Genomic DNA, 23979 nt, shown 5'->3' with positions numbered 1-23979 from the left:
GGATCCTTCAAAACTGGCCCTGGGCCAATATGGCAAATTAAAACATGACTTGTCTTCCATAGATCAAAGTTTTGGTTCACCAGAAGAGATGTGTCAGAGGCAGCACCTGAGGAGCTGTCAGGACAGATCTCACTGATGAGTCAGTGAACCTGTCTCCGTCTACGGTGCCCTCACTGAACAATCACAATAAATTCCATCACTCAGGTTTTGTGATACCGCCTGATGTGCAAACCTGTCCGCTGCAGTCTGGATGTCTACAGCTTCACCAGTGTCCATCCAACTGTGATGATGTCAATTTACCTCCAGCCTGGAAACAGTGAGCGAGGACCAGTAGCATGAGCAGGAAAGGCATCATATCATGAACCAATGACAGGACTCCTACATCATCCAGCCTATCGCGGCTCAAAAACACAGAATGACTGCCCTGTGTGTGTAAAAGATGCAAGAATATATGCAATAAAGACAGCCAGACAAGGTCAACACACAATTTTTAAACAAAACTTTCACATGTTAACGCCCATACATTTAATGTAGTATTTAATAAATAAAAGTGATCTGCAATAAATAGGCCCTTCTCTGTGCCACCAAGGCGGTTAACCCTGGTGTCTCCCATAAAACATGTAAACAAATTCTCAAAAGGATGTAAACAATTTCCCATCTCGGTTGGTCCAGTGAAGAATAGGACATTATTTCTGCAGAATCTCATAGAACACTTGACCAGCGATGTCCCCGCCATCTCCAGACACCTGCAGGAGACCAAACAGCAATTTATCACCCTTCGAGGCTGCAGCATTCCTGGGTGGTTGAGCACCAGTCAAGAGGCGGTCTGAGGTTTTTGTTGTGCAGTGTTCACTCTTTTGGACTGCTGTGGCAACCCACCGAGTCAGGTGGCCACGAGTTCATGACTGCATTTGTGCATGCGTTAAGGCCTTCCGATACGGTTGCCTTGAGGATTCCTGTAGTCCAATGGCAGGTTCTAACTTGCTTGCATTTGCCCTCACTCAGTGGTTTGTACAACATTCCTTCTGTGCAGTTCTCCTGTGAGAGCTGAGGAGTTGATGGAGCTCCGTTTTAGGATTTTGTTGACCATGTCCTTCCAGGTCTTCTTGTACTGGTTCCGCAGCAAGGAATACACAAAGGGATCGGACACTGCCTTGCTGTAGGCCATGCACCTGGAGATGATCCCCCAGTGAGGATTGATGGGCGTGAGAGATGACAGCTCCACCAGTCTGCAGGGAGAGGAAACAACCATGTTAGATGCGGTGAAACCAAAGCAACTATGTAAGAATGTATCAGATTGACCTTTAATTCACAATAGTCAAAGAGCTATGCAAAAAAGACGTAAAACAATAAGTTGGCGACTCAACTGTGTGAACAGACCTTTTCACACAAAATTACTATAAAAACATTTAAAAAACTGTAAGAATGTAAATTTAAATCTCAAATAAAACCAACCATTACAGCAACGAAAAAGCCTCATCGCAAAACTATGATAGCAAAAACCTACTCCATCTACAAATATCATTATTTCAACCGTCAAAACAAACAGAAATGCCCTTTCGAACATCAACACTATAAAACACCTATGACGTCACCGAACAACCTCAAATGCATATTATACAAACAGATATCATGAAGAACCTCACACCATTATCACTACATAACCACGAACGCCACGGCATGATGTCTCACAGTCGCTTTTTAACTTCACATCTTGTAATATTCTGACGGAAAATCACGTATGATTCATGACATGGGCATGCAATCCTATAACCTGTAGATAATCTGCTACTGCGAGTAGTTTGTTTTGCAAGTCATAAAGCAATGCGCATACCTTGGAGACTAAGGCCAAAATTACAAAAAATGTCAACATTTGTAGAAATAAATTCTCTTTTTTGGTTATCAATCCCATGTGTATATTGCTAGAAGGGGACCCAAAGTTATTAAGCACTAATGGATTCATTGTATTACCGAGGTCAATGGCATCTGTTAAACACCAAATCAGTATATAAGCACTCTGGATATTTGCCTCTTCTTTCTATACTTTGTTTCTCTAGCGAGAAGGAACCTGAAATTAGGCTCCTAGAGGGAAGGGACTGGAACAGAGCTAGGACAGGTGACCATCAGAAACTAACCAAGAGAGACTTGGAAATGGTCACTGTTTGAGTATTATACAGGTGGCGGTGTCAAAAACCTGAATCAAGAGATGTACCCTTAAATATCTCATCCCAAACTCTGACCTCTTCTTACACTATTTTTATTAATTTATAGATTTGTTATTTCATATAGTGTGAACCAGACCTTCGGGTTATAGGAGCACTTTACAGTTAATAAAATACATTAGGTGTGTACTACTGAGTGATAAAAACTGGCAAATGAAGTATACAAATAAAAAGAAAGTAGCAAATATATATACAGGCTTTAGAGTTAATAAAATAAACTACGTTTGTGCAGTTGATTGACAATAACAGGTCGGTGTGCATTATATACATTAAGTTCATAGGGCATAAATGACGTAAAGCGCAAAGGGGTTTTGAGGTCTCCTTTAAAAACAATATGTAAGGGATTAGTTCTGTTGGTGAGGGAATGGTATTCCATATTTTAGGCCCGCTTCCAGGAAAGATTTGTTGTAGAGTTTTGTATTCTTGGAGGTGGGATTTTCTAGGTGGGTATCAGTGCTTCAAAGTAGGTGGGATCCTCCTGAGATTTTCATTTCCTTGATAGATAGTGTGGACATTCTGTATTAATAGCTTTGTGAACTATGCATTGCATTCTGAAAATGCTTCCTGCCTAAATGGGGAGCCGGTTGACGTTCCCAAGGATTGGGGTTGAGGGCAGCTGTCAAAGATGTAAAGTCTGATTCCTTAGTCCAGTCTGGAAAGTACTGGGTCTTAGACCACTGCCTTGAATCCTTTGGGAGGAATGAAGGACTTTATTCCCCTAAGTAGGTTGATTTGGTATTGAGTATTTTTCGCAAGAGTGCTAACGTGGGCCTGAAGGTTCAGATTTTGGTCTAAGATGAAGCCCTAAAATATTGCATTGTCAACTATGATTGGTTTGGAATTAAGTGGGAGTGCTGTATCAAGCCAATCCTTGTCTTGAGTGGAACACATTCTGGAAGAATGTAGGAGGAACTCACTCTTGAAGGGATTACGTTCAGGTGGCGAAAGTACTTTTATATTTGGAGAGTTTTTCATGTGCTTACTAGGTTCTTAATGTGCTCTAGGAAGGTTACTTTTATGTACAGTTGTGAGTCATCTGAGTATAGTTGGGATGATTAATTTAGAGTGTGTAAGCAAGGAACAGGGAGGATCCATGTACAGACTGAGGAGTGTCAGTGAGAGGATTGACCCTTGGAGGATGTCTTGAGTAAGAAGTGAGATGATTGAGAGAACGTTTGCCAGTTGTATTTGCTGCGAAAATCTGATTAGATAGAAGTTAAACCCTTTAAGGACAGTGACACTCTGTCCCATCAATAGTACAAGGATAGTTCACGATTTGTAAGAGGGGGTGAATGGTTGTACCTAAAAAACATAAACTATGTGAAGTATTGTAGATTCTGTGCTGTGTCAGGATCTCAAGCCTGAGTGTAAGTTGTCCAACGTTTGTTTTCCTTGATGTAGAGGTATAGTTGTTTGGCAACATATCTTCCTAGGGTCTTCACTAGAGATGGCTAGCTGGTTATTTGTCAAAAAATATTAAGGCCCTTTGGTTAGGTTCCTTGTTTTGTGTTAGTAGAGGACTAACCCAGCAAATCTTCATGGTGTCAGGGTCTTGACCCAAGAAGGAGTTGACCATATGTTTCAGGAATCGGGTGATTTAGCTTGTTGATGTCGCTTAAAAATAGTGGCTGGTATTGGGTTCGAGAAGTGAGAGAATGGGTTGAGATCTAAGGTGATCTTCTCTACTTCCACCAACATGAGCTCTTGGAAGGAAGACCATGTTGCTGTGTGTTTAAGCAGTAAGGCATCCAACAACATTTGAGATAGACCAGGAGGTAGGAAAAAGTGTAGTTTGTAATTTATTACCGGAATTTGCAAATGTTCCCTAATACTCCTTTGTGGACAGAATTGAAGGAGCAAAAGGGGTATAGGTATGTTGTTTGATGATGGTGAAGAGTTTCTTATGTCAGTTTTTCACTGAGGTATTTTGATTTTTTTCGAAGCCACAATGTTCTTGACTGTAGTACGTGTGACAGAGTACAATCAAATGCATTTCTACGAGAATTGACACCAAAGAAACTATAATTTTATGCACATTTAAATGACCTACTATTTGAGAATAACCATTAAATTATCATTAGCAGAGAAGTGGTAATGTTTCAACAAATGCTTAACCTGGGAGCCTGAAACTATTGTTTTTGACTCATAGTCTTTAATGGACTGCTTATTGTGTCACTGTTGTCTTTTACATGACACTGACTCATGCTGTGCATGGAATTGATGCTGCACACTTTGAATAAAGGATCTATTATTTGACCAATGGATTGACTCAGTTTGGAGTGAATGGTCATATCTGTTCTGTTAATTCGTTGGGCCATCCAGGATGACAAGACCATCCGTTTCGATTGTTAAAAGTTTGCCAATTATGTGATGTATTATGTGTAATATTATTTTCCTTATGTGCACTTTGACTGTGTCATACAGCTTTCTATTTCTCTTTCTGGGTTGAGAATCTAGATGAAAGACCACAAAGGGTCTCTACTGTGAGTACTTTGAACCACCATCATGGTAGTCTCTGGGTATGATGACAATGATTGGTTTAAAGTGTGAGTACGTTTTCTCTAGTGCCAGAACACAGAGCCAGATCTAGAAGATTTTTAATCAGAGATTTGATAAGGGGTTGGAATTCTGCATGAGATCACAATGGGATGAAGGGACAGTCAGGCTGGGGTGCATTCTACACTTTTTTACTTAATAAACAAATATACGTTGATACTGGTGAGGACTGCTTCCATCATTTCCTCTGTCACCATCTCTCCTCGGACAATCCGAGCTCCAAACTCTCTTACTTGCTCTCCTCTGGGGGCCTCCGTCACCAGTGCTCCTCTGAGACCATTGGTGACCATTTCTCCTAAGGATCTCTTGATCACAACCTCTGTGTTACTTCAAAACCTGCTCTCCTCCATGATCCTTTAACATCAAACATCTACTGGCACACACTCTTCGCTGTCACTCTTGAGGAGACTGGACCAGCTCCCCTCAAGAATCCTCAGACACCAACCCACTCTGGACCTTCTGCTACTAGCGCTACACTATTTCCCATTGTCATGAGCTCTTGTCTGTACTCTCAGTCAACGTATCACTACTATGATCCTTGGACAGCAGTGCTGCATGCACCCCTTGTCTCCAGTTATTCTCCATATAACCATATCACTCTGTAACTAGACCTTCCTTTAAGCCCTCAACCAACAGCCCTCCTGTAACACCCCACCCCCAGCTATTCTTCTTTCCTTTGGAGCCTTTCTTAACCAGATCTCTGGAGGCTGGGGGGCCCCCAGCACTGTGGGGATGCGGTGCCTGTGTTACACCCCTGTGCCCTGCTGCTAGATGCCTGTCTTGCTTCTCAGAGTACTGCCCTGCTGCTTGAGGGCTGCCTTATTTCTCAGAGGACTACCCTGCTGCTACCAGAGGACTGTCCTGCTGCTTGCATTTTTACTCAGAGGATTGCTCTGGTGCTTTAGGCCTGCCTTGCTATTTGAAGGAGAGAGGACCATCTACTTGACACCAGGAAGACCTATATGACCCCAAGGGTCAGTTGGCTGACCACCTGTTCTGAGCTACAGGGACATAACAAGCTCAAGAGGCATCTCTGCAACTGCCCAGCTGACCTGCTGCAACTGAACCTGCCTGGAGCTGAAACGGGCCCGGACAGGACCTGCATCTGGACCTGCCTGAGCCTTGCTGGTCTCTGTTGAAATGAGTCTCTGGTCCCCAAGAGGTGCCTCCCCGGTTCCTGAACCCTTGGCTGGCATCAGTTGAGTTCTTCTTATGAAATCCTGAAGTTTTTAACTATGGCCGCTGGACTTTGGGAAGGTAACGTTTTCAGCAGAACTACCCTGGTACCTGTACCAGAACTTCATCCCTGTTAGCCTGAACATGTGACTTTGCCCCCGTCTAGCTGGACTAGATAACCACAGCCAGCACTTAGTATTTTGTTTTAGATTCAGATATATCTATTGTTTCAGACAATTCAAAAGAAGGAAAGAAGATTTTGTTGCAGTCTGCAAATGGTGTCCTTTGCAGATTATGACTTCACCCAGGATGAAACCGCCTCACAGACCGCAACAAAATCTTCTTTCCTTCTTTTGAATTGTCTGAAACAATAGATATATCTGAATCTAAAACAAAATACTAAGAACTGCTATTAACAATTTTGAAAGCCTTGAGGAATCCCAGGTCCAGTTGACCATGTATGGGCGAAACACGTGTCGGCTATTGAATGTTTCAAATTGAATCCTGTAACATTTTGAACAAATTATGAAAACTCAAAAACCATGAATATAAGCAAAACAAAAAAACATCACTTGAAACCTTGAAGCATTCTTTAAGGACGCACTCATATACTCCCAACTAGGTTACTTTATCACCTTTAAAAAGTAATAACTTCAGTTTGGGACAAGATAGAGAATTTTGCTCTCACTCAAATGAACTGCTATTTCAAATCCTTTTTAATAATAAAGTCGGATTTTAACTACTGTTCTGAAAATGTCACTTTAAGAAAGTTGACATTTCTCTGCCTAAACTAAATGTGCCTTTCTACCAGTGTCCAGGGTTGCATGACTGTGAATGGCTCTTCTATGATGTTTTGAGTATTCTTTCCTGATATGATGCTCACCTCCTGAGTAGGATGTCCAGGGCGGTTGCACCCAGACTTCCTGAACTTTAAATGTTAGCCTTTGGGCGTTCCTCCCCTTCCTGACTTCTAAGGGCGGCCTGCCTGGACACTGACAAATGTGGTTCACACTTAGGCCTCAGTGGAGTAACGAAAATTGAGGTGGCCCCCATGCAATGTACGGGGAGGAGTCCCCCTCCATACACAGGAACTCTCAGGCCAGGGTACTGTGCTGAGGAGACCACCTGGAGCTCAGGCTCCCAGCATTGCAGGAGCTGCGAGGTCCTTTGTTACGCCACTGCTAGGCTAGCCTGCCCTTTGTTACACTGGACAGTTTGGAGCCAACCCTAGGAAAGGGGGAAGATCAGACAAAGGGGCCATACCCCACCCACAGACTGGCACTGGGGATAAAAGTGGCACCTTCAGGACTGCCATGGCTTCTGAAGAAGGAATATTGGACCTGCTTGCTTTGAACCAAAGTTCCCCCGAAGTGATTCCAAGGGTTAGTTGACCTACTGGGACACAGTAATCTTCCAGATGCCTCTCTGCAACGGCCTGGGTAGTTGCAGGGAGGCATCTGGAAGATTATGCAGCTGGAAACAGTGCCAACTTCTCCGGCCGGGACCAGTCTAAGCCCTGCTTTGGGAGTGAGTCATGGTGGAGTCATGGTGGAGAAGTGTGGCTCAATGGTTAGAGCAGCAGACCCTGGTGCAGAGGTCTAGCCCGGGACCAGGGTTCAATTCTCCGCCTCGTCGGGTCTTGGGCTCAAAATTCCACGGACCTGATAATTCTCACCTCGGTGCCTATTCCAATCATGGAGTCCCACTCTGCAACTCTGGGCAATAGCTTACTTAATCTCCACAACGGCCCCCACAACGCTAAGGATGCCTGGCCTCCAACTTTGGGGTTCCCCAGGAGTGGACACCTCACAGGGAAAGCCAGGATGGGTTCCACAGCGGTATTCGTACAAGCGCCTTGAGACCCTTGCGGGTGAGTAGTGCGCTATACAAGTATCCATTTACATTGTAGAGGTGGGCATAACTCGTGTAATTCTGTGTGGAGTAATCCTGCGGAATTACCCAAAAGTCCTGCAAGATTAGGCGTAATTGCACAAGTAATTCTGCATGTATTGCTATTTTCTTGCCCTCTCACGTCCAAAATGCATGCAATGATACATATTAGCAAAACAATATTTCTAAATGCAAAAGAACATGAATAGTGAGTGCAAGCAGCAGCTCCCTAAATGTTCTTTTGGAGCGTGGGTACGATATCCCCCAACCTACACCCAGTATTTAGCACTATTTTCTTAGCGCAAAATGCACCCTTGTGTCCAAATTGGATGCGAGGATGCATTTTGCGCTAAGAAAAAGCACTAAATGCAACAGAAAATGAATAGCAAGTGCTATAGAGCCTCATGCTTGCTAAATGTGCTCTTGCAGTTGGATTTTCTCCCCCAAATTACTCTTAATTGAGCAAGCGGGCGTAATTGCATTACTATTCAGGGGCGGCTCCTCCATTAGGGCGCAGGAGCGTTGCACCACTGTTTTCTCACAGTGCGAGAAGCAGAAACATGAAAGGGTGTTTTAAATACAATTTTATGTTTCTGCTTCTTGTACTACGAGAAAACAGAATGGGATGCCTGGTTGGGGTGGGCAGGTCGGGGAGTAATGACTTGCCCAATGCTGAGGACCCTGACTGTTTGTTCAGCCCAAGAGTAATTCGCACTCTGCATTTTCTCTATGTAGGCTGCATTCAGCCTCCCTACAGGTGCCCAGCTGGGCGCCATCCGCACCAATCACAACGCTGCCAATGCAGTGTTGTGATTGGCTTTGGGGAGGGAGGATGCCTGCTTCCTGTTACTGCCGGAGGCAGAAGAGCAGGAAAGCAGCAGGAAAAGGCGGGTACGGTACCCGGCCAGGAGCAGTGGCCGCGCAAGACCCGGTAAGGTACATTTTTACAAATTCTTTTTTAAATCCATCCCCCCTCGCCACCCATGACGAGCGCCAATACGAAGCTCAAGCTGAACTTGATCTTTGTGCCAACAGCGACTGTCGGCGATGACCACCAATGCAACGTTTCAGCGAGACCTGATCATCAAGGCAACGGTGATAGGCCAGGTCGACTCCCAATGCAAAGCTTCAGAGGTGACCGGCTCTTCACACTACAGCAGTGACCTCCTTCTGGCCTCCGCTGACATGAACGGAAGCTCCTCGTGCAGAATTGAAACGGTAACTCTTCAGTGGGATGAACCTGGTCCCTGTATCCAACCTGCCCTTCATATTGGTCAGCTTGAACTTGTGACTGTACCCAGGTCCAGCGTGACCAGATAACCTTGAATGGCACTTTGATATCTCTATACTGATTGTATTTTTGTCATTTTGGTGTAATTGTATTAATTAATTTTTCAAAATTGGCTTGGGATTTTATTGGATTTCATTAGTGATGTATCTTCACTATATTATCATTTGAGCGCTGCATAAATACTTTAGACATTGCCTCTAAATTAAGCTTGGCTTTTTTTGTGCCAAGCTCCCAGATAGTTAAACACAGGTTTATTTAGTGACTTTTGTGGCTCACCCTGACAGGGATTGTGTTTATTTCTTGAGTGTGGCTCTCACCTCCCTCCCCCCCACCCTCAACTGATAGTTCAATTTCTTAAAGTACAGCACCCCTTTCTTCCAGCCCCTGCCACCCGTGTTCTGCTCCGCAGTGCTAACACACAGACAGGAGCTGCCTCTGAACCAGCCGCTCCTGTTCTCTCGGCCTCAGCTCTGCCAGCCCCATCGGCTGCCCCTGCTTGCCCGGGTCTCTCGGACAGAGGCTGTACTTCTGCTGGAAACACCGGGCAGCTTCTCGTTCCATTATTATATCAGTCCTTTCCATAATCTATTCTGAGCATCCTCTTCCACCCTCCTCCTCGCAGGGATGAACCAGATTCAGAGATGGGCATACATTACAGGGACTCTAAGATTAGATCTACCGCCCCTCCCCCTGCTTTCCTCTTTCTCCATATCGCTTCCTCTTCCCTAGTCCCCTCCCCTCCTGTTTACTCCTCCGTCCTCTGCGCCTCTCATCAGTATCCATTAGTATCCCTCTGTCTTTCTCCGCGATCCGCAGCGCCCCCCCCCCCCCTCCTTCCCCAGGGATGCTATGCACAGAAGCCATGAAAAAAAGGATGTGATGGGGCCTGGGGACGGGGGTGGACTGTTAGCTGCAGACGACACAAAACAAACTCTATTATTGGCATGATAACAAAGTAAATACATAGAGTAGCGCACTCACATTACTCCAGGTAAAAGCAGAAGGCCGAGCTCTGCGCCATGTTTCCCCTGAACAAATGCAATCACTGGCCCCACCCACCCAGCAAACCTAATAAGCTATTGGACGGTATAGATCTGCAATTCCTTCATATGGTGTCACTACCCAGAGTGGGGCAATACAACTGTGCAACCCATTCAACTGTAGGTCAAAAAGAACACTTGTACTTAGTGACTCGCCAAGCAATGCTTGAAAAGTGTGAGAACTCTCCTTTTAAACATACAGCCAGCCATTAATGGCAAAATGAAAACAAGGAACCACACACACACGGCCTCCGGTGTGACAAGGTATATGATCATACTCCGGGGTCATGCTACGTTTTCATTAGTAATCTGAGGCAACCTCCCGACTGGGTTAACGAATATAAAACCACTACAATAAATATCCTTAAATAGAAACGTAAAGGAACATATAGAAGTAGTTTCACCTGTCGTAAATCACACTTATTATTTCCACGTGTGAAGGCAACAGGACATCTAAAAACTCAAACTCCTTCCCCTGATCCATCAGGACCTCCCCAACACTGTCCCAAATTAGGAAAGAGTCGAAGGCTCACCCCTTTAGAAAACGCTACATCACAATGTATTAATCGCTCACAAACAGGTACATTCTCTAGTCGTGGTCGGTGATTTTAGGAGGGAGTGGGATGGACAGGACACCCACCCACACATACACACTCACAGCCATGCATTCACACGCGCTCACACACATCCATTCACAACACTACCAAACATTCATACAAAGACGCACGCACGCACCAAACATTAATTAAACAAAAAACACACACCTGCAGCTCTACCTCGGAGGTCCCAGAAGGCTTGTGACTGCTGCTTTCCCTCATTGGCTGACATAAGGTCAGCCAATGAGGGAAGGTAGTAGTCCCAACATCATCACAGAGGGGGAGTGGGGTCAGTGGGACTACTGACTCCACCCCACTCTGTGATAAAGTGTCACTGATTGACACTGGACCCAGGGTGCTTCAGGGCTTAAAACTGAAGTGCTCAGGTGCGAGGCAATGAGTGACGGGACCCCTCTTCACTGAGGTGAGGGCCACAGGGACCTTTGCTGAGGGCAAATTTCAGATCAGTCAGCCAGGAATAAATGTGCATGTCTGGCTCCTGGCTGCCTGACCCGAAAAAGGAACAGTGTCTTTCAGGCGGACCGGCTGAACTCTTGTATCACTGGTTGACTTTATGCTTTTCTTTCACCCTGAACAGTGCTGCGCTGCCTTTTGGCTAGGGCCACGCTATAGAAATACCATATACATACAGACACACCCATACCTAATAACTCAAAGAGAGACAATTTAATAGCAACTGGGTCATAAGTAGGCCTGGGCTGTAAATTCCATTCCGCTCGCGGAATTTGCAGAATTTGGGTAATTTCGCATTCCGCGGAGAACGGGAAATTGCCCAAAATTCTGCGTTACGCGACTTAATGAAATTTTTTGCTTGTTCGCGTTCTCAAATGCGTGTTCGTGAGATATTTACCCCCGAGCACGCAAAAAGCGATTGCGAACAATAAAAAAACACCGCAAACAAGCAATTCCGCGTGTTCGCGGAATTGTTGCGTGTTCGCGGAGATTTTTTACAGTTTCGCGGAGATTTGCGTAACGCGATTACACAAATTCCGCCACCCCTAGACATAAGCTGGGATGGTAAACTTAAACGGTGTTATTTTAAGTGAATAAATAAATTGGGATATTTGTATTTAAAGAAATATAAAAACGTTGGTTTGTTATTGATGAGAAAAGAGTGAGTGTAGATTATGAATCATGGCCTCATATAAGTCTTATTAGCACCCCTTAGCTGTGTTAATTGTTCCAGTAAAACCGCTACATATTCTTTCAGAAAAAAGACTGAGACATAAGCATTTCCCTTACTAATTCCTACAGCTGTCATAGTCCCTATGGCAGAACCCAATACATTTAACACTATCTCCTCGTTCCTCCCTCAACCGTGAGGCACCATACCATACTACAACATGTGTGTTTGTTAAGTGTTTGTTTACCCCGTGGGGAATTTTGGCGCAGAATAACAGGTGTTAAATCTCTCCAAATAAATACTCATCTCTCAGAAATGCAGATGAGGCGGGTTGTGTTCACTTTCTTCTATCTTCTATTATGCCCTGGCATCTAGAAATGGGCCCGTACACACAATCTCTCACTTTAGTTAGGAATACAAAAAACACAGGTACACTCACCAGGTCAAAATGTAGCAATGACTTATACATTGTGCCGCAGGGCTTATATATGGTGTAAAACAATTGTATCTGATGCCCCAGAACACAATTTATTGACACTTTTTTATAGCGTGGACAATACCTCGGTAAGGGAGTGGGAGCTTCATGCATGTAAATGTATTTGTAACAGCAACAACGCTTGTAAGGAAATATATAAATTACTGGATCGACATAAACATGCGGTATGAGGTACTTCATTTCCAGTGCAGTATTTACATGAGGTTTGTACAGTATAGCTGCGTTCCTTTAAATACGGGTGAATTTGTGGGGTGTGGCTTGGCCGGCTGCAAGATGGGCGCACTCTAAGTGGGCTCTGCCGGCCAAGCACATTATCCTACACGATCCTGCAGACATCTTATCAATCGACCCCAGATTTTGCACAGCCGCCACTTACCTGCTCCTGCGGCACAATTTGAGACCTTCGCCGCCTCCTGGGGCCGCTGCTGGGCCGAGATCCGCTGTTGTGCTGGGCCGGACCTGTGTCCTGTGGTGCGGAGAACTCTGCTTCCTGAGGACCGGAGAGTTCATGACACCTGCCACCCTCAGGCGACTGCACCGGTAGGCTCGCTGCTGTGGGGGCTATTTGCGGTGGGGCTGGGGACGCGTACGCCGAACTGTCGGCTCCGGCCCACGGCCTTCTGGGTGGGATTGCCCCCTGCCTGCGCCCGGGGTCTCGGCATCTCCCGCCTCCTGCCACGCTCTCCTGCCGGCTTGCACGGCCACCGCTTTGCCCTGCGGAGGCCGACAGGAGTTTCCTTCAGTGCCCGACTGCAGCGCGGCCTCCCCTCGCCAGGTCGGATGACTCCTGCTCGAGGCCTGTGTCCCGCCTCTGTGGCCTGCATCAATAACGTTCCCTGGCTCACCTGTGGTTTGGGTCCCAATGGGGCTGCCTCGCCTCCTGCTGGCCCAGCCTGTACTTCAACTCTTGCTTCTGTGCAGCCCTTTGTTGATGACCACACTTTTGCCAGTCTTCACTGCTCTGAGGTTGCCTTGCGGCACCTCTCGCCTCCTGCCTTGGCCTTCTGCTGGCCTGCTTTGCCTGCCACCTCACCCCATGGGGGGGCGGCGGGTGCACCATCTGGTACCTGTCTGGGGCGTGGCCTTTTTGTGCTAAGCAGGGGCTTCCTGCTTCAGACCTACGATTTGCCCCTGCAGTTTGCGCCGGTGGGGATCCCTGGCTCGCCTCTGGTCTGGGGCTTGACTGTGCTGCCCCACTCTTTGCTGGCCCTGCTGCCTTTGTTTTCACGCTGGTCCTGGCGCCCCCTCTCGTTGCTGCTCCTGTTGTCTGGGACTTTCTGCTGTGGCTGGCCGGTGCACCCGTGGCCCGACACGTTTGCTGCACTCCAAGTGTGTGAGGTGGGATGCCCACATGTGAAAATCGCCCACTATACAATATCAGGCCACCGGTCTTTTTCTCTCTCTTCGGGCGGGCCACCAGGGCCTTCACTTGCTGGCTGTATACTATCCACACCTGAAAGCCCATCTTCTTTCAGTCCTAGCTCCTACCGTGGGTCACACCAGCTCCCCACATTGCTGGTCATGGGTAGAACCGACCCCAAGCAGCCAAAGATCGCGTTTGACCAACGCCGCCAGACGCACCAGGAGGGTGCCGGGACGGACTGCCTTAACCCCCCTAGCTACAACGGACATGGTGCAGTCTCGAGAGGATAAACTGAAGGCCATTATGCTGGAGGTCAAGTCAATGTCACCACCATAGCGAAGCAGCTGGACCAGTTGTTGGCCCGCCTGGACACAGTGAAGGCCCGGGTAGACTCCCATGACGCCGACTGCTACAAGTCGTGACCAGGGTGTCAGATGTGGAGGATGCCATCGTCCAGTACCGCCAAAAAAGTTTGAACATGGACAAGTTACTCGCCATTATTCATGATAAGAATGAGGACCTGGAGGCACGTTCCCGCCACAGTAACCTCCGCATTACGGGGGTACCCGACTCCGCCAACATCTCTCACATGGAGGATTTTGTTGAGCAGCTAGTCCGGGAGCTCTTTGCTGACATGCTCTCACCCGTCTTCACTAAGGAGGGGCCCACCTTTCCCTCGACCCCCGGGTTGCCAACATGTCCTATCATTGTCATGATCTTAAACTTCAGAGACCGCGGCGCCATCCTCCGAGCTGCTTGAGAAAAACGGGACATTCACCATCAGGGAAACAATCTCTCATTCTACCCGGACAACACCGTTACAGTTCAGGTTGCACGTCGTCAGTTCTTACCGGCCAAACGGATCCTGCAAAAGCACAAGATCCCCTACTCACTAGCGTAGCCGGCCAAACTACGTGTTAAACAGGGAGCTAAAACTCTCACTTTCCTGGACCCTAGAGAGGCACTGGCGTTTACCAAGAATCTTGATAGATCCCACCGCTCTTCACCCGCGAACTCCCAGGCGGCTGCTGCTGAGAACCTCAGTGACAATGACTGACTTTACATTTTCCCTTTATGATGGTCTCCATAGGTGTTTGGTGTTTTCATCTGTTCTTCTTTAAAGGTTATTCTTAGTGTCTGCATGCTCCTGTTGCTTGGCCACCCTGCTTAACTGCAGGGGTGTCCGCTGAGCCCTGCCATGCCCTATCGGGATAATTCCCAAATTTAATATGATCTACCCTCCTGCAAGTTATGGGTTCCTGGGGTGGGATTGGCTGTTTTCTCTAATTGGGGGGTTGGAGTGGGTGTGGGGGTGGCAGGTTTTTCGGGGTTTGTTTCTGGGTAGGAGTGGGTGTTGGATTCGGGATCCTAGTACTGCTGCTGTATGTTCTGTCCGGGTGGGGACGCTGGGTAGATGTTGGTACATTGCTGGGCTTCAGGGATAGTTTTTCGACTTGCTATCATGGGAGAGTATGCTGGGTGGGGGGGTTCTTGGACGTTACCTTTCGATTGTTCTTTATTGGTGTGCTGAGGTCAGATTGTATTACCGCACTGTGTTTCTTGTTCCATTCTGCGGCAATTCCATGCACAACATTCTCCCCTTTCCAAACTGTATTGCTCTTCCCTCCTCCTTTTTGTGTTGCTCACCCACCAGGTCCCTGGGCATTGGGAGCTTTATCTGACGCTTGGCCTGCCCATGCGACTTGCTTCCAATTTATCACAATATTTGCTGGGGGTTTTTCTCTTGCGCCGCTACCGGTGAGAAGTACCGCGCTGCTGCATGTCATCTGGGTCTGCCGGATTTCTTTCCTACTTGCACCGCATCACATTTCATTTGGGTGTAGTACAACATGACTGATACTATTTGTTGGACCTGGAATATACGTGGTCTCAATGATCACCGGAAAGCAAGGCTCATTCACTCTCACTTGTAGCGACACAGGGTAGACACATGTCTCTTGCAGGAGACGCACCTCTTGCCTGGGTCTTCCTCCAGACTCCAGTCGCGCTACTGGGGAGAATCACATTCCTCGTCTTATTCCTCTTATGCAAGGGGTGTCTCCATTCTGATATGCAGAATGTTCAGGCACTAATGAATCCCGATAGTAGGCACGTTATTCTGCATGTCACCTTGTTTACTCAACCCATGACGATCACTGCTGTCTACGGCCCCAACTCAGACGATCCCGATTTCTTCAATCACATATGGCATCTTATTTCCTCTTTTGGCCCTGCGGCTATTCTCTGGTCGGCAGATTTTAATGTTACCCTTTCAGCATCACTTGACCGCACTGGTCCTCATTCTTCCCATCCAAGTGCTACTGCATTACTTCAGTCCTTACTTATTGACAACTCGCTTTATGACGCCTGGCGTCATGTGTAGCCTGATACCAGCGAGGGCACTCGCTTCACCGCGGCTCGGGCTGTTGGTCACGCATTGATCTTTGGCTCAACTCCCCGGACGTCCTCACCTAGCTTATCACTGCAACCCACATGGGGCGTACTTTTATTGGATCATGCACCGGTTCTAATCAGCCTTCGTCTCCCTAACTCCCAAGAGCGAGTATTCACGTGGCGGCTCCCTCCGAACGCGCTCGGTGACACAGTTTTTTGAGAAGAGATCCAAACAGCAATCACTAATTATTTTGATCTGAATGTGGGCTCCGTAGAATCTCCTTCCGTTCTTTGGAAGGGCTTCAAAACAGTAATACGAGGCGAGTGCATTTCCAAACAGGCTGGTGTCCACTGTTCCATTTGTACCACTCTGGCCAAGTTGCAAACTGAAATCAGGGCTCTGGATTCTGCCCTGGCTGCTCACCCCAGGCCTGAGACCCTCGCACTTTTAAGACAAAAGCACACTGAATTTTCTGACGAGGCTGATAGAGAACTTGCCTTTTTGGGCAGAGAGGCCCGAGCTCATTGCTTCGGGGAGGGCGATTGGCCTGGAAAGACCTTAGCCAACCTCCTACGCCCTCCTTGTGCTGCGTCGTATATTAGGGCTCTCAGCGATGGGGGCCCCGCCAGAACCACTTCTCCGGAAGAAATTAAGGCCTGTTTCATGGATTTTTACTCGCAGCTCTATACGGCTGGCCCCCTTCCCTCACGCGAGGCCTTCGAACAATATTTCGAGACTATCACGCTGGTATGGCTGGAGGATTATCATCAGATATTCCTGGATGAGCCCTTCTCTAGGGAGGAGATACTCCATCAGCAGCTTGCCAGGTGACAGGGCCCCCAGTCTGGATGGCCTTCCTGCCTCTTTTTATAAAACTTATGCATCGCTTCTAGAACCACATTTGGCTGCTAAGTATAACAACTCCTTTGATAAAGCCTCTTTCCTCAGTCCCTCCGTGAGGCAATGATAACGCTGTTCCTCAAGCCTGATAAACCAGCTGACAGTCGTGATTCCTATCGCCCCCTCTCTCTTATTAATATTGACAATAATATCTTTGCTAAATTAATTGCATCTCGCCTTCTTCTACTTATGCCCCTCATTGACTTCCCTGACCAATCTGGTTTCATTCCTGGCAGGGCCACTTCGCACAACCTCCGGACCATTTTTTCAGTTCTTCATCAGATCTAAGGCGTTTGACACGCTTGAATGGCCCTTTTTATTTTCCCTCCTACCACGCATGGGTTGTTGCACTATGTTTATACGAAAGATATCCCTTCTATACACTCGTCCCACGACTCACCTTCGAATTAATGGGAAGGTATCGGAGCCCATCTGTATAGAACACGGCACTCGGCAGGGATGTCCGCTATCACCTATGCTCTTTGCCATCGCGATGGAGCATCTTGCGGCCAGACTCCGGCAGCATCACACTCAGAGGAGTATAGGTTTCTCAACCCATTCCCTCCTGGTCTCTATGTATGCAGACAACATCACTTTGTATGTTCGCCACCCCTAGACAATCTTAGCCCTCTTGTACGGGAGATAATACGCTTTGGTGGACTGTGTGGCATTAAGGTGAACTGGAGCAAGTCCGTGTTATTCCCCCTTATGGGTGCCACCAGACCATTTACGCCGGACTTTCCCTTTATATAGGCCTTTGGCCCCACCCGCTACTTGGTTATCTGGCTGAATAGGGACCTAGACGACCTCTGGAGATCTAACTTCGGGCGCGCTGTGGATTGGCTGGAACCCAAAATTCCGAACTGGAGTAGGCTCCCATTGTCTCTTGCCGGCCGTATAGCCATTGCTAAGATGGTGGTTTTGCCGAAATTTCTTTACCCTTTTTTTGAATATCCCTATCCTCCTCACTGCTCATTTCTTTTGCAAACTACGTTCCTTGATCATCTCTCTGGTTTTGGCCGGTAAACAACCTAGAGTCGCGTATGATATCCTCACTCTCCCTATGTCGGTAGCGGGTATGGGTGCTCCTAATTTCAAACTTTACACCTTCTGTGCTCAGGCCAGCTTCCTGCATTTTTGGATCCACCCTTCCCCTTATCAACTACACGTGGATGTGGAGACTGATATTGCATCTCCCAGGCTGCTGGCCACAGCCCTATTTGCCCCAGCGTGTCGCCCGCGAGCTGAGGTTGACACGGTTGAGACATTGAGTTGGACCTGGTCTGGTGTGCGCCGAATCTCCAATCTCCCGATGCTGTCGTCAACTGCCATGCCGATTGTGTGCCATCCTGCTTTTCCCCCTCTCCAGCCTTCCGGCATGTCCAAGCATGCCTCGCGTCTGTCGACATTGTCAGATTTATATCCCGGCAACACATTCTATTCTCATCCCGCCTCTTCTGGTCCACTGGACACACTTTTATTTAATCAGTAACGCGCTATATGCCGGGAGATACATCCTACGTTTCCCCAACCTCCGCCTATGATGCCATCCCTCAATTTCATTTACACATCCACGACTCCACACAAAATTGTCACTAAATTATACGCACTCACGCTGTTGTCCACTTCCATTTCTACCGATAGGGCGCGTGTGGCGTGGGGCATGGACCTGGGCATTGACATCGGCCAGGCTGATTGGCTTTACTGCTGCAATCAGACAAAGAAACTGTCACCCAACTACCGGCTTCGTCTTATTCATTTTAAGTATCTATAGGCTGTACCGCACTCCTGTCCAGCTGCACAAATTAGGACTCATACCCAGCAATGGTGGCAAGCGTGGCACTGCCCCTGCCGCCGATTTTGCTCATCTAGCATGGTTATGCCCCAAGGTGTCGGATTTTTGGCAGGCGGTACGCGCCGCTTTCTCTGAGATTAGCTCTGCGATGTTACAGCCCGATCCTCCGCTGTGTCTGCTAGGTTTTGTAAAATTCTGCCCGGATGCTTCTCGCCGCTTGATCGCAATGCTGCTTGTGTTGGCTAGGCATAGAGTGGCTATGTGCTGGGGTCGCAGACCGGCGCCTAAATTCGCTCATTGGCTTGAGGACGCCTCGAGATGCCAGACCTTGCTATCGGAATTCTGGGACTTACTACCTGCGAGGTCTCATCCAGTTGACATATGGGGACCTTTAGTGACATATGGCCACTCCCGCACTCCTCCCAGCTGTGCTGCCTCTCTCGCGCTCCCCGTCGGCACCCCGCCCGCGGCGGCCGCCGGTGCTGGTCAATGACAGCCTCCCTCTATCCCTCTGCCCCCCTTGAGCGCTGCATTGGCCACCTTCAATACCGTGGTGCCCACATCTCCTCTTGGGAGGGGATAAATATGTTCATTTGGTTGGCGCAACAGTATCACACGGTGTTTGTCTATTGCACAGGGGGAATGTCTTAACATATATGATATTGAACTCGGAATCCACTGTGCATGTCGATCTGATCTGATTCAAACTGTATTCTGACTGTTTTGAGCTTGTCAATAAAGGTTTTGAAAAAAAAAAATATCCATATAGGTGAGTTTGTGAATAAAGTTTCATGTGTAGTTTTCAATCAGTGGGAACTAAATATAACATTCCAAAGATTCACGAGATCCTTCAGCTGAGTTCTCAATATGGTCTTAGATAAGGCAGAGCAGTAAAGGTATCAAAAGCCCATTCCGAAACAATACATGTCTATAATAGGTGGCAGTAAAGAAGGCTCCACAGACTGCCTGCTTACAAGCAGAGCCTTCAGACAATGAGGTCTACTGGGTCAGAGACAGGAGGTTGGCCTCCAAACCTCCTAATGTCCCTTGGGTAGTTGTCTCAAGCAGTCAGGGCCAAGTTCATGGAAGGTATAGTTAAGGTTGAGCTAAATAAAGTAGAACACAGGTGACAATCACACACAACAAGTTTCAATGTCCTCACAGGGTTATTACCACTTTAAAAAAGAATTATGCATTGATCAACAACTTGCACTAAAAGTAAGAATAAGTAAGTAAGTAAGTAAGGAACAGAATAGAGAAAACCGGAATTCTCCTGCCATACCTAGTTAGAGCAAAAAAAGGTTTTGGGTTGTATTCCGTGAACTGAAGACTTTTTCATGTTTATTCTGTTGTGCTTTCCCTCAAAGATTTCTCCTTGAGTATAATTGGTCTATATTAACCTACGAAAATTCAACACTATTGAGAGCTATGAACCTGTCCTAACTGCTCAAAGTTTCATGGGGTTTCATTGGATCCGGGGACAAAACCATTTTACATGTTCACGTCTGAAGTTGACATCTTTTTTAAACAATAACTCTTGACGCACATTTTTGCTTGTGTGCATATATGGAAATAATATTCTCTGAAATGGCTTTTGCTTACATTTAGACTTCTTCGTAGGCATTTTATCAGGACCTTGATCATTCTGTAACAGGACTAAGTTAACTGTGCAAAATGTTTTTGTTTGTTGTCTGTTCGGCAACAGCTCTACAAGGGTAGAATAAATAATGACTGCCTGACTAGAGCTATAACATGGTAACATGGGTGATGTTTATAATATAAGCTACATCACTTCTTTGTTTAGATAGAGGGGCATTTCGATGGCACTGTTGAGGTCACCCTGTGCCAGAATTCCATCCCAGCTGAATCCTGTTACCTTCCTGAGAAGGACGAGGGCCTGCTCTGCACAAGAATTGCCTCCCAGATTAAACATACCCACAGGTAACTGGAGAGTTAAAACACTCTACGGTATTCTGGCAGATCTGCACACCCTATGCACATTAGGATATGATGCACTAGGAATGAGTATTGATATAATTATATGTAGTCATATAATCAAAATAACAGCTCAATGGTTGTAATGTTTTTTTACCATTCTCGTAATGCTGATTACTTAGTTTTGTCTCCTTCTGTTAATCATTGCAGCGCACGTATTTTACGCAAGAATCTTATTGCTTCAATAAATGTTTGAAATGACAATTTGCGTATTTCTTGTGTTTCCCTTTGGACATGCCTGAGTTATGAAGGGAAGGGTTGGATTAGTTTCCGCGATTTCTTTGGGGAGTCAGGGTTGTCATGTTCTAAGGTTGCACATGCCATCCGATACTTGTAGGATTTATGAGTCCAGATGGTGCAATGTGAGCTAACTAAGACTAAGGTCAATCTATCCTTTTGGTGTACACGGACTCTGTCCTGCATAGTTTTGAAGTTTATGTTGTCCAAACTCAGAGTCTTATTGAAATAGTATGAACCGTACGAAAAAGGGTTTTATCATCGGAATCCATAGAGATACCTGGGGGGTATTGCAGGTCACTGCCAGAGTGAAAAAAATTATGATGGTACAATCAGGGTCTATTTTTATGCCCCGCACATCCCAGGAACAGCGCGGGGCACTAAACCCCAATGTTTTATAATATTTTTCTACTTTTTGACCAATATAAGCCAAAGCCCGGAGTTTCATTTAGAAAAGTACAAAGCAACAATCGACTCTGGGGTGCATGAATGTCATTGCCCACACTGCACTTCACCCCCAGGCCAGCTTAAAGAGGTGGGCTATTTGTGACCAGTGCTATTAAGGGAGCTCTGGTTCCCTGCTGCGCAGTGAGTTTAGTGATCATAACATATTGTCACTCTTCTACTGTGGCGGTTTCTCCCCATGGCAAACCAGATTTACCCCACTTCCTTTGGTGCCTGACAAAAATAAGGGAATGTTTCTGAGATGAGGGCATACCCATAAGACATGTTTGCTTATTGAGTTGATGTCACAATGTTTTTGTTCTTTTTGGGTGTACTGTTTGGATGAGGAAGCAGAGGCAAAGGACATTGCCAGCTCCTATGGCACCTTTTGTGGATCTATTAGGGAGCTGCAGAATATTCTACCATGATGCCACATGTCGTAGTCCATTAGATGGTTCGACTCTCATCACTCCAAGGCATTTAAAACAGTACCTACAAACAAGGATGACGTGTGCCTCTATAGTATGCCATGCAATAGAGCTCTTGATCATAGACAGTAAGCTATTAGAGAAGATGTGCATGAATCCATAGTAGTAGCTAGTGCTCAAAAAGACAACTGTGTGTATTGACAAGTGGTAAATCTTCCCTACTTTAGGAATTCTACAGATTCTGGCCTCAATTTCCAATTTCCGCTGATAAGTTGTGAGTCATTTTCCCAGGTTTATTCTAATCCATCTGTGAGTGGGGATTTCAATACTATGACTGGGGATTTCAGTAAAAGACACTCTGTTAGCTTTGATTTAGAGCTCACAGAAGTGCAGTGCTTAATTTCTAAATGAATGAGTGCTGGTGCCCAAAGTTCTCCTCAGAAGCCAGCGCTGGCGTTATTGAATGTCAGTGTGAGAATTCCAAGACTGCTACTCTGAAATCCACCTCATGCCTTCTAAAAGTAATCCATACCCCTTTATCTAACTCCTGCCTTTGTGAAGTGCAGTGCTTCATTTCTACATGAATGAGTGTTGGTGGCCAAAGTTCTCCTCATAAGCCAGCGATGGCACTATCAAATGTCAGTGTGAGAATACCAAGACTGCTTCTGGAAATGTCCAAGGAGGAAAAATAAGTGCCAGTTCTCAGACAATAAGTGCAGCTGGGCCCCACAGGCAAACACCAGCTCACATTAAGCACTGCAGAAGTGGTGGCTGCCATGAACAGGTGCTCCAGGAGTAGAGCCCCTGGCTCCTATGTGGTTCCAGTGGATTTATTCAAGGATAACATTACTCTTTGGGTTGAAAAGTGTAGTCAAGTGTGGCCCACCACAATCCTGGTCTCACATCACTATTATGCCAATTTTTTAGACAGGCGATAAAGGTGATCATAAGTGCTACTGCTCCCTCTCATTAACTGTTTATTGAAAACTATAGACATGATTAAACTAGATCAGCTTGAAGTGTATTCCCTGGAGAATAAAATATTCTTTGACTTTTATTATGGATATCACACAGGCCTCGGTACAACCGACCAACGCCTCAATGGTATCCATCATTTTGCCACTCAGCATTTCTCACCCACCTTTTCCCAACTATAAAAAAAATAATCACCTTGTGTACTATCAACTCCATCTGCATTTAGTGTCCCCTCCTCACCCCAAATTAAAACAGGTGCCTTACCACCCACCCAAACCAACCTATCTTCAATCCTCATTCACACTTCCCAAATATAAAAAAATATTACCAGGTCTCCTCCTACCCACTCACACCACTCTAGCTCCTTTCCGTCCTTTTCCCGCCAGAAGCTTTCCTCTTTAATCTCCATCAGAACAGAGTGCCAGTGTTGTGCTGACAGGCTGTCTTTAGTGCTCTGTCAGTTTGGATTTAAATTTTGTTTTGCACTGCTGCTACATCATAGCATTAAATACCTCAATTTCGATCCAATCATTCACACTGAAAGCTCTCAATGAGAGCCATACATAAAATATTAAATATGTTATAATGCATTATTGTTTTACATAATAATCTTATCTAAGTCATGCACCCCATTGTGTTAGAGTATGTTAGTTAGTTGGTACATTACATGTTTTTCACATGAGAAATTAGCAGAAGCATAGGACATGAGAACCAGAATCATTTCATGCTCTATTACTGCTGTTGTCTAGGGGTGGGGGAAAATTCTGCTCTGCTGGCGGAGTTCTACTCCATCTGCCGTACAACCGAGTTTTTTCACACACGCGGCTCGCCAACGTTAAGTTGGAGGGTGCGAGCGAAAATTAGCATCTCCTTGCATGATTTTCGGGTGCTAGAACGTCTCCCAGTGAGATTTCTCAACACAGACAGTCACAGCAGGTCCCTCAACTCGAGTGGCAAAATTAAGCAGTGTTCTCTGGTTCGCCGTGTGGTGCTGTTCATGCTAATTTTACAGCCCAAAACAAGCTCATGGTGCTCA

The 23979-nt window shown here is 46.4% G+C and overlaps 1 protein-coding gene across 1 annotated transcript in view; it reads right to left on the bottom strand.

The window, feature by feature from the left end:
* Positions 1 to 506: 506 nt before the first annotated feature.
* Positions 507 to 23979, bottom strand: part of GPR26 (G protein-coupled receptor 26) — a 229813-nt gene continuing 206340 nt past the window's right edge. The window contains exon 3 of the mRNA XM_078641213.1: positions 507 to 1229. Coding sequence (XP_078497339.1) covers positions 998 to 1229 — 232 coding nt within the window. The 3' untranslated portion in view covers positions 507 to 997. The remainder of the gene's footprint in view (positions 1230 to 23979) is intronic.

Source organism: Lissotriton helveticus, chromosome 5_1 (assembly GCF_964261635.1).
Source record: "Lissotriton helveticus chromosome 5_1, aLisHel1.1, whole genome shotgun sequence".
Classification (NCBI taxonomy): Eukaryota; Metazoa; Chordata; class Amphibia; order Caudata; family Salamandridae; genus Lissotriton; species Lissotriton helveticus.
Note: the sequence above shows the minus strand (reverse complement) of the source record. Positions and strands in the feature narration are given on the sequence as shown.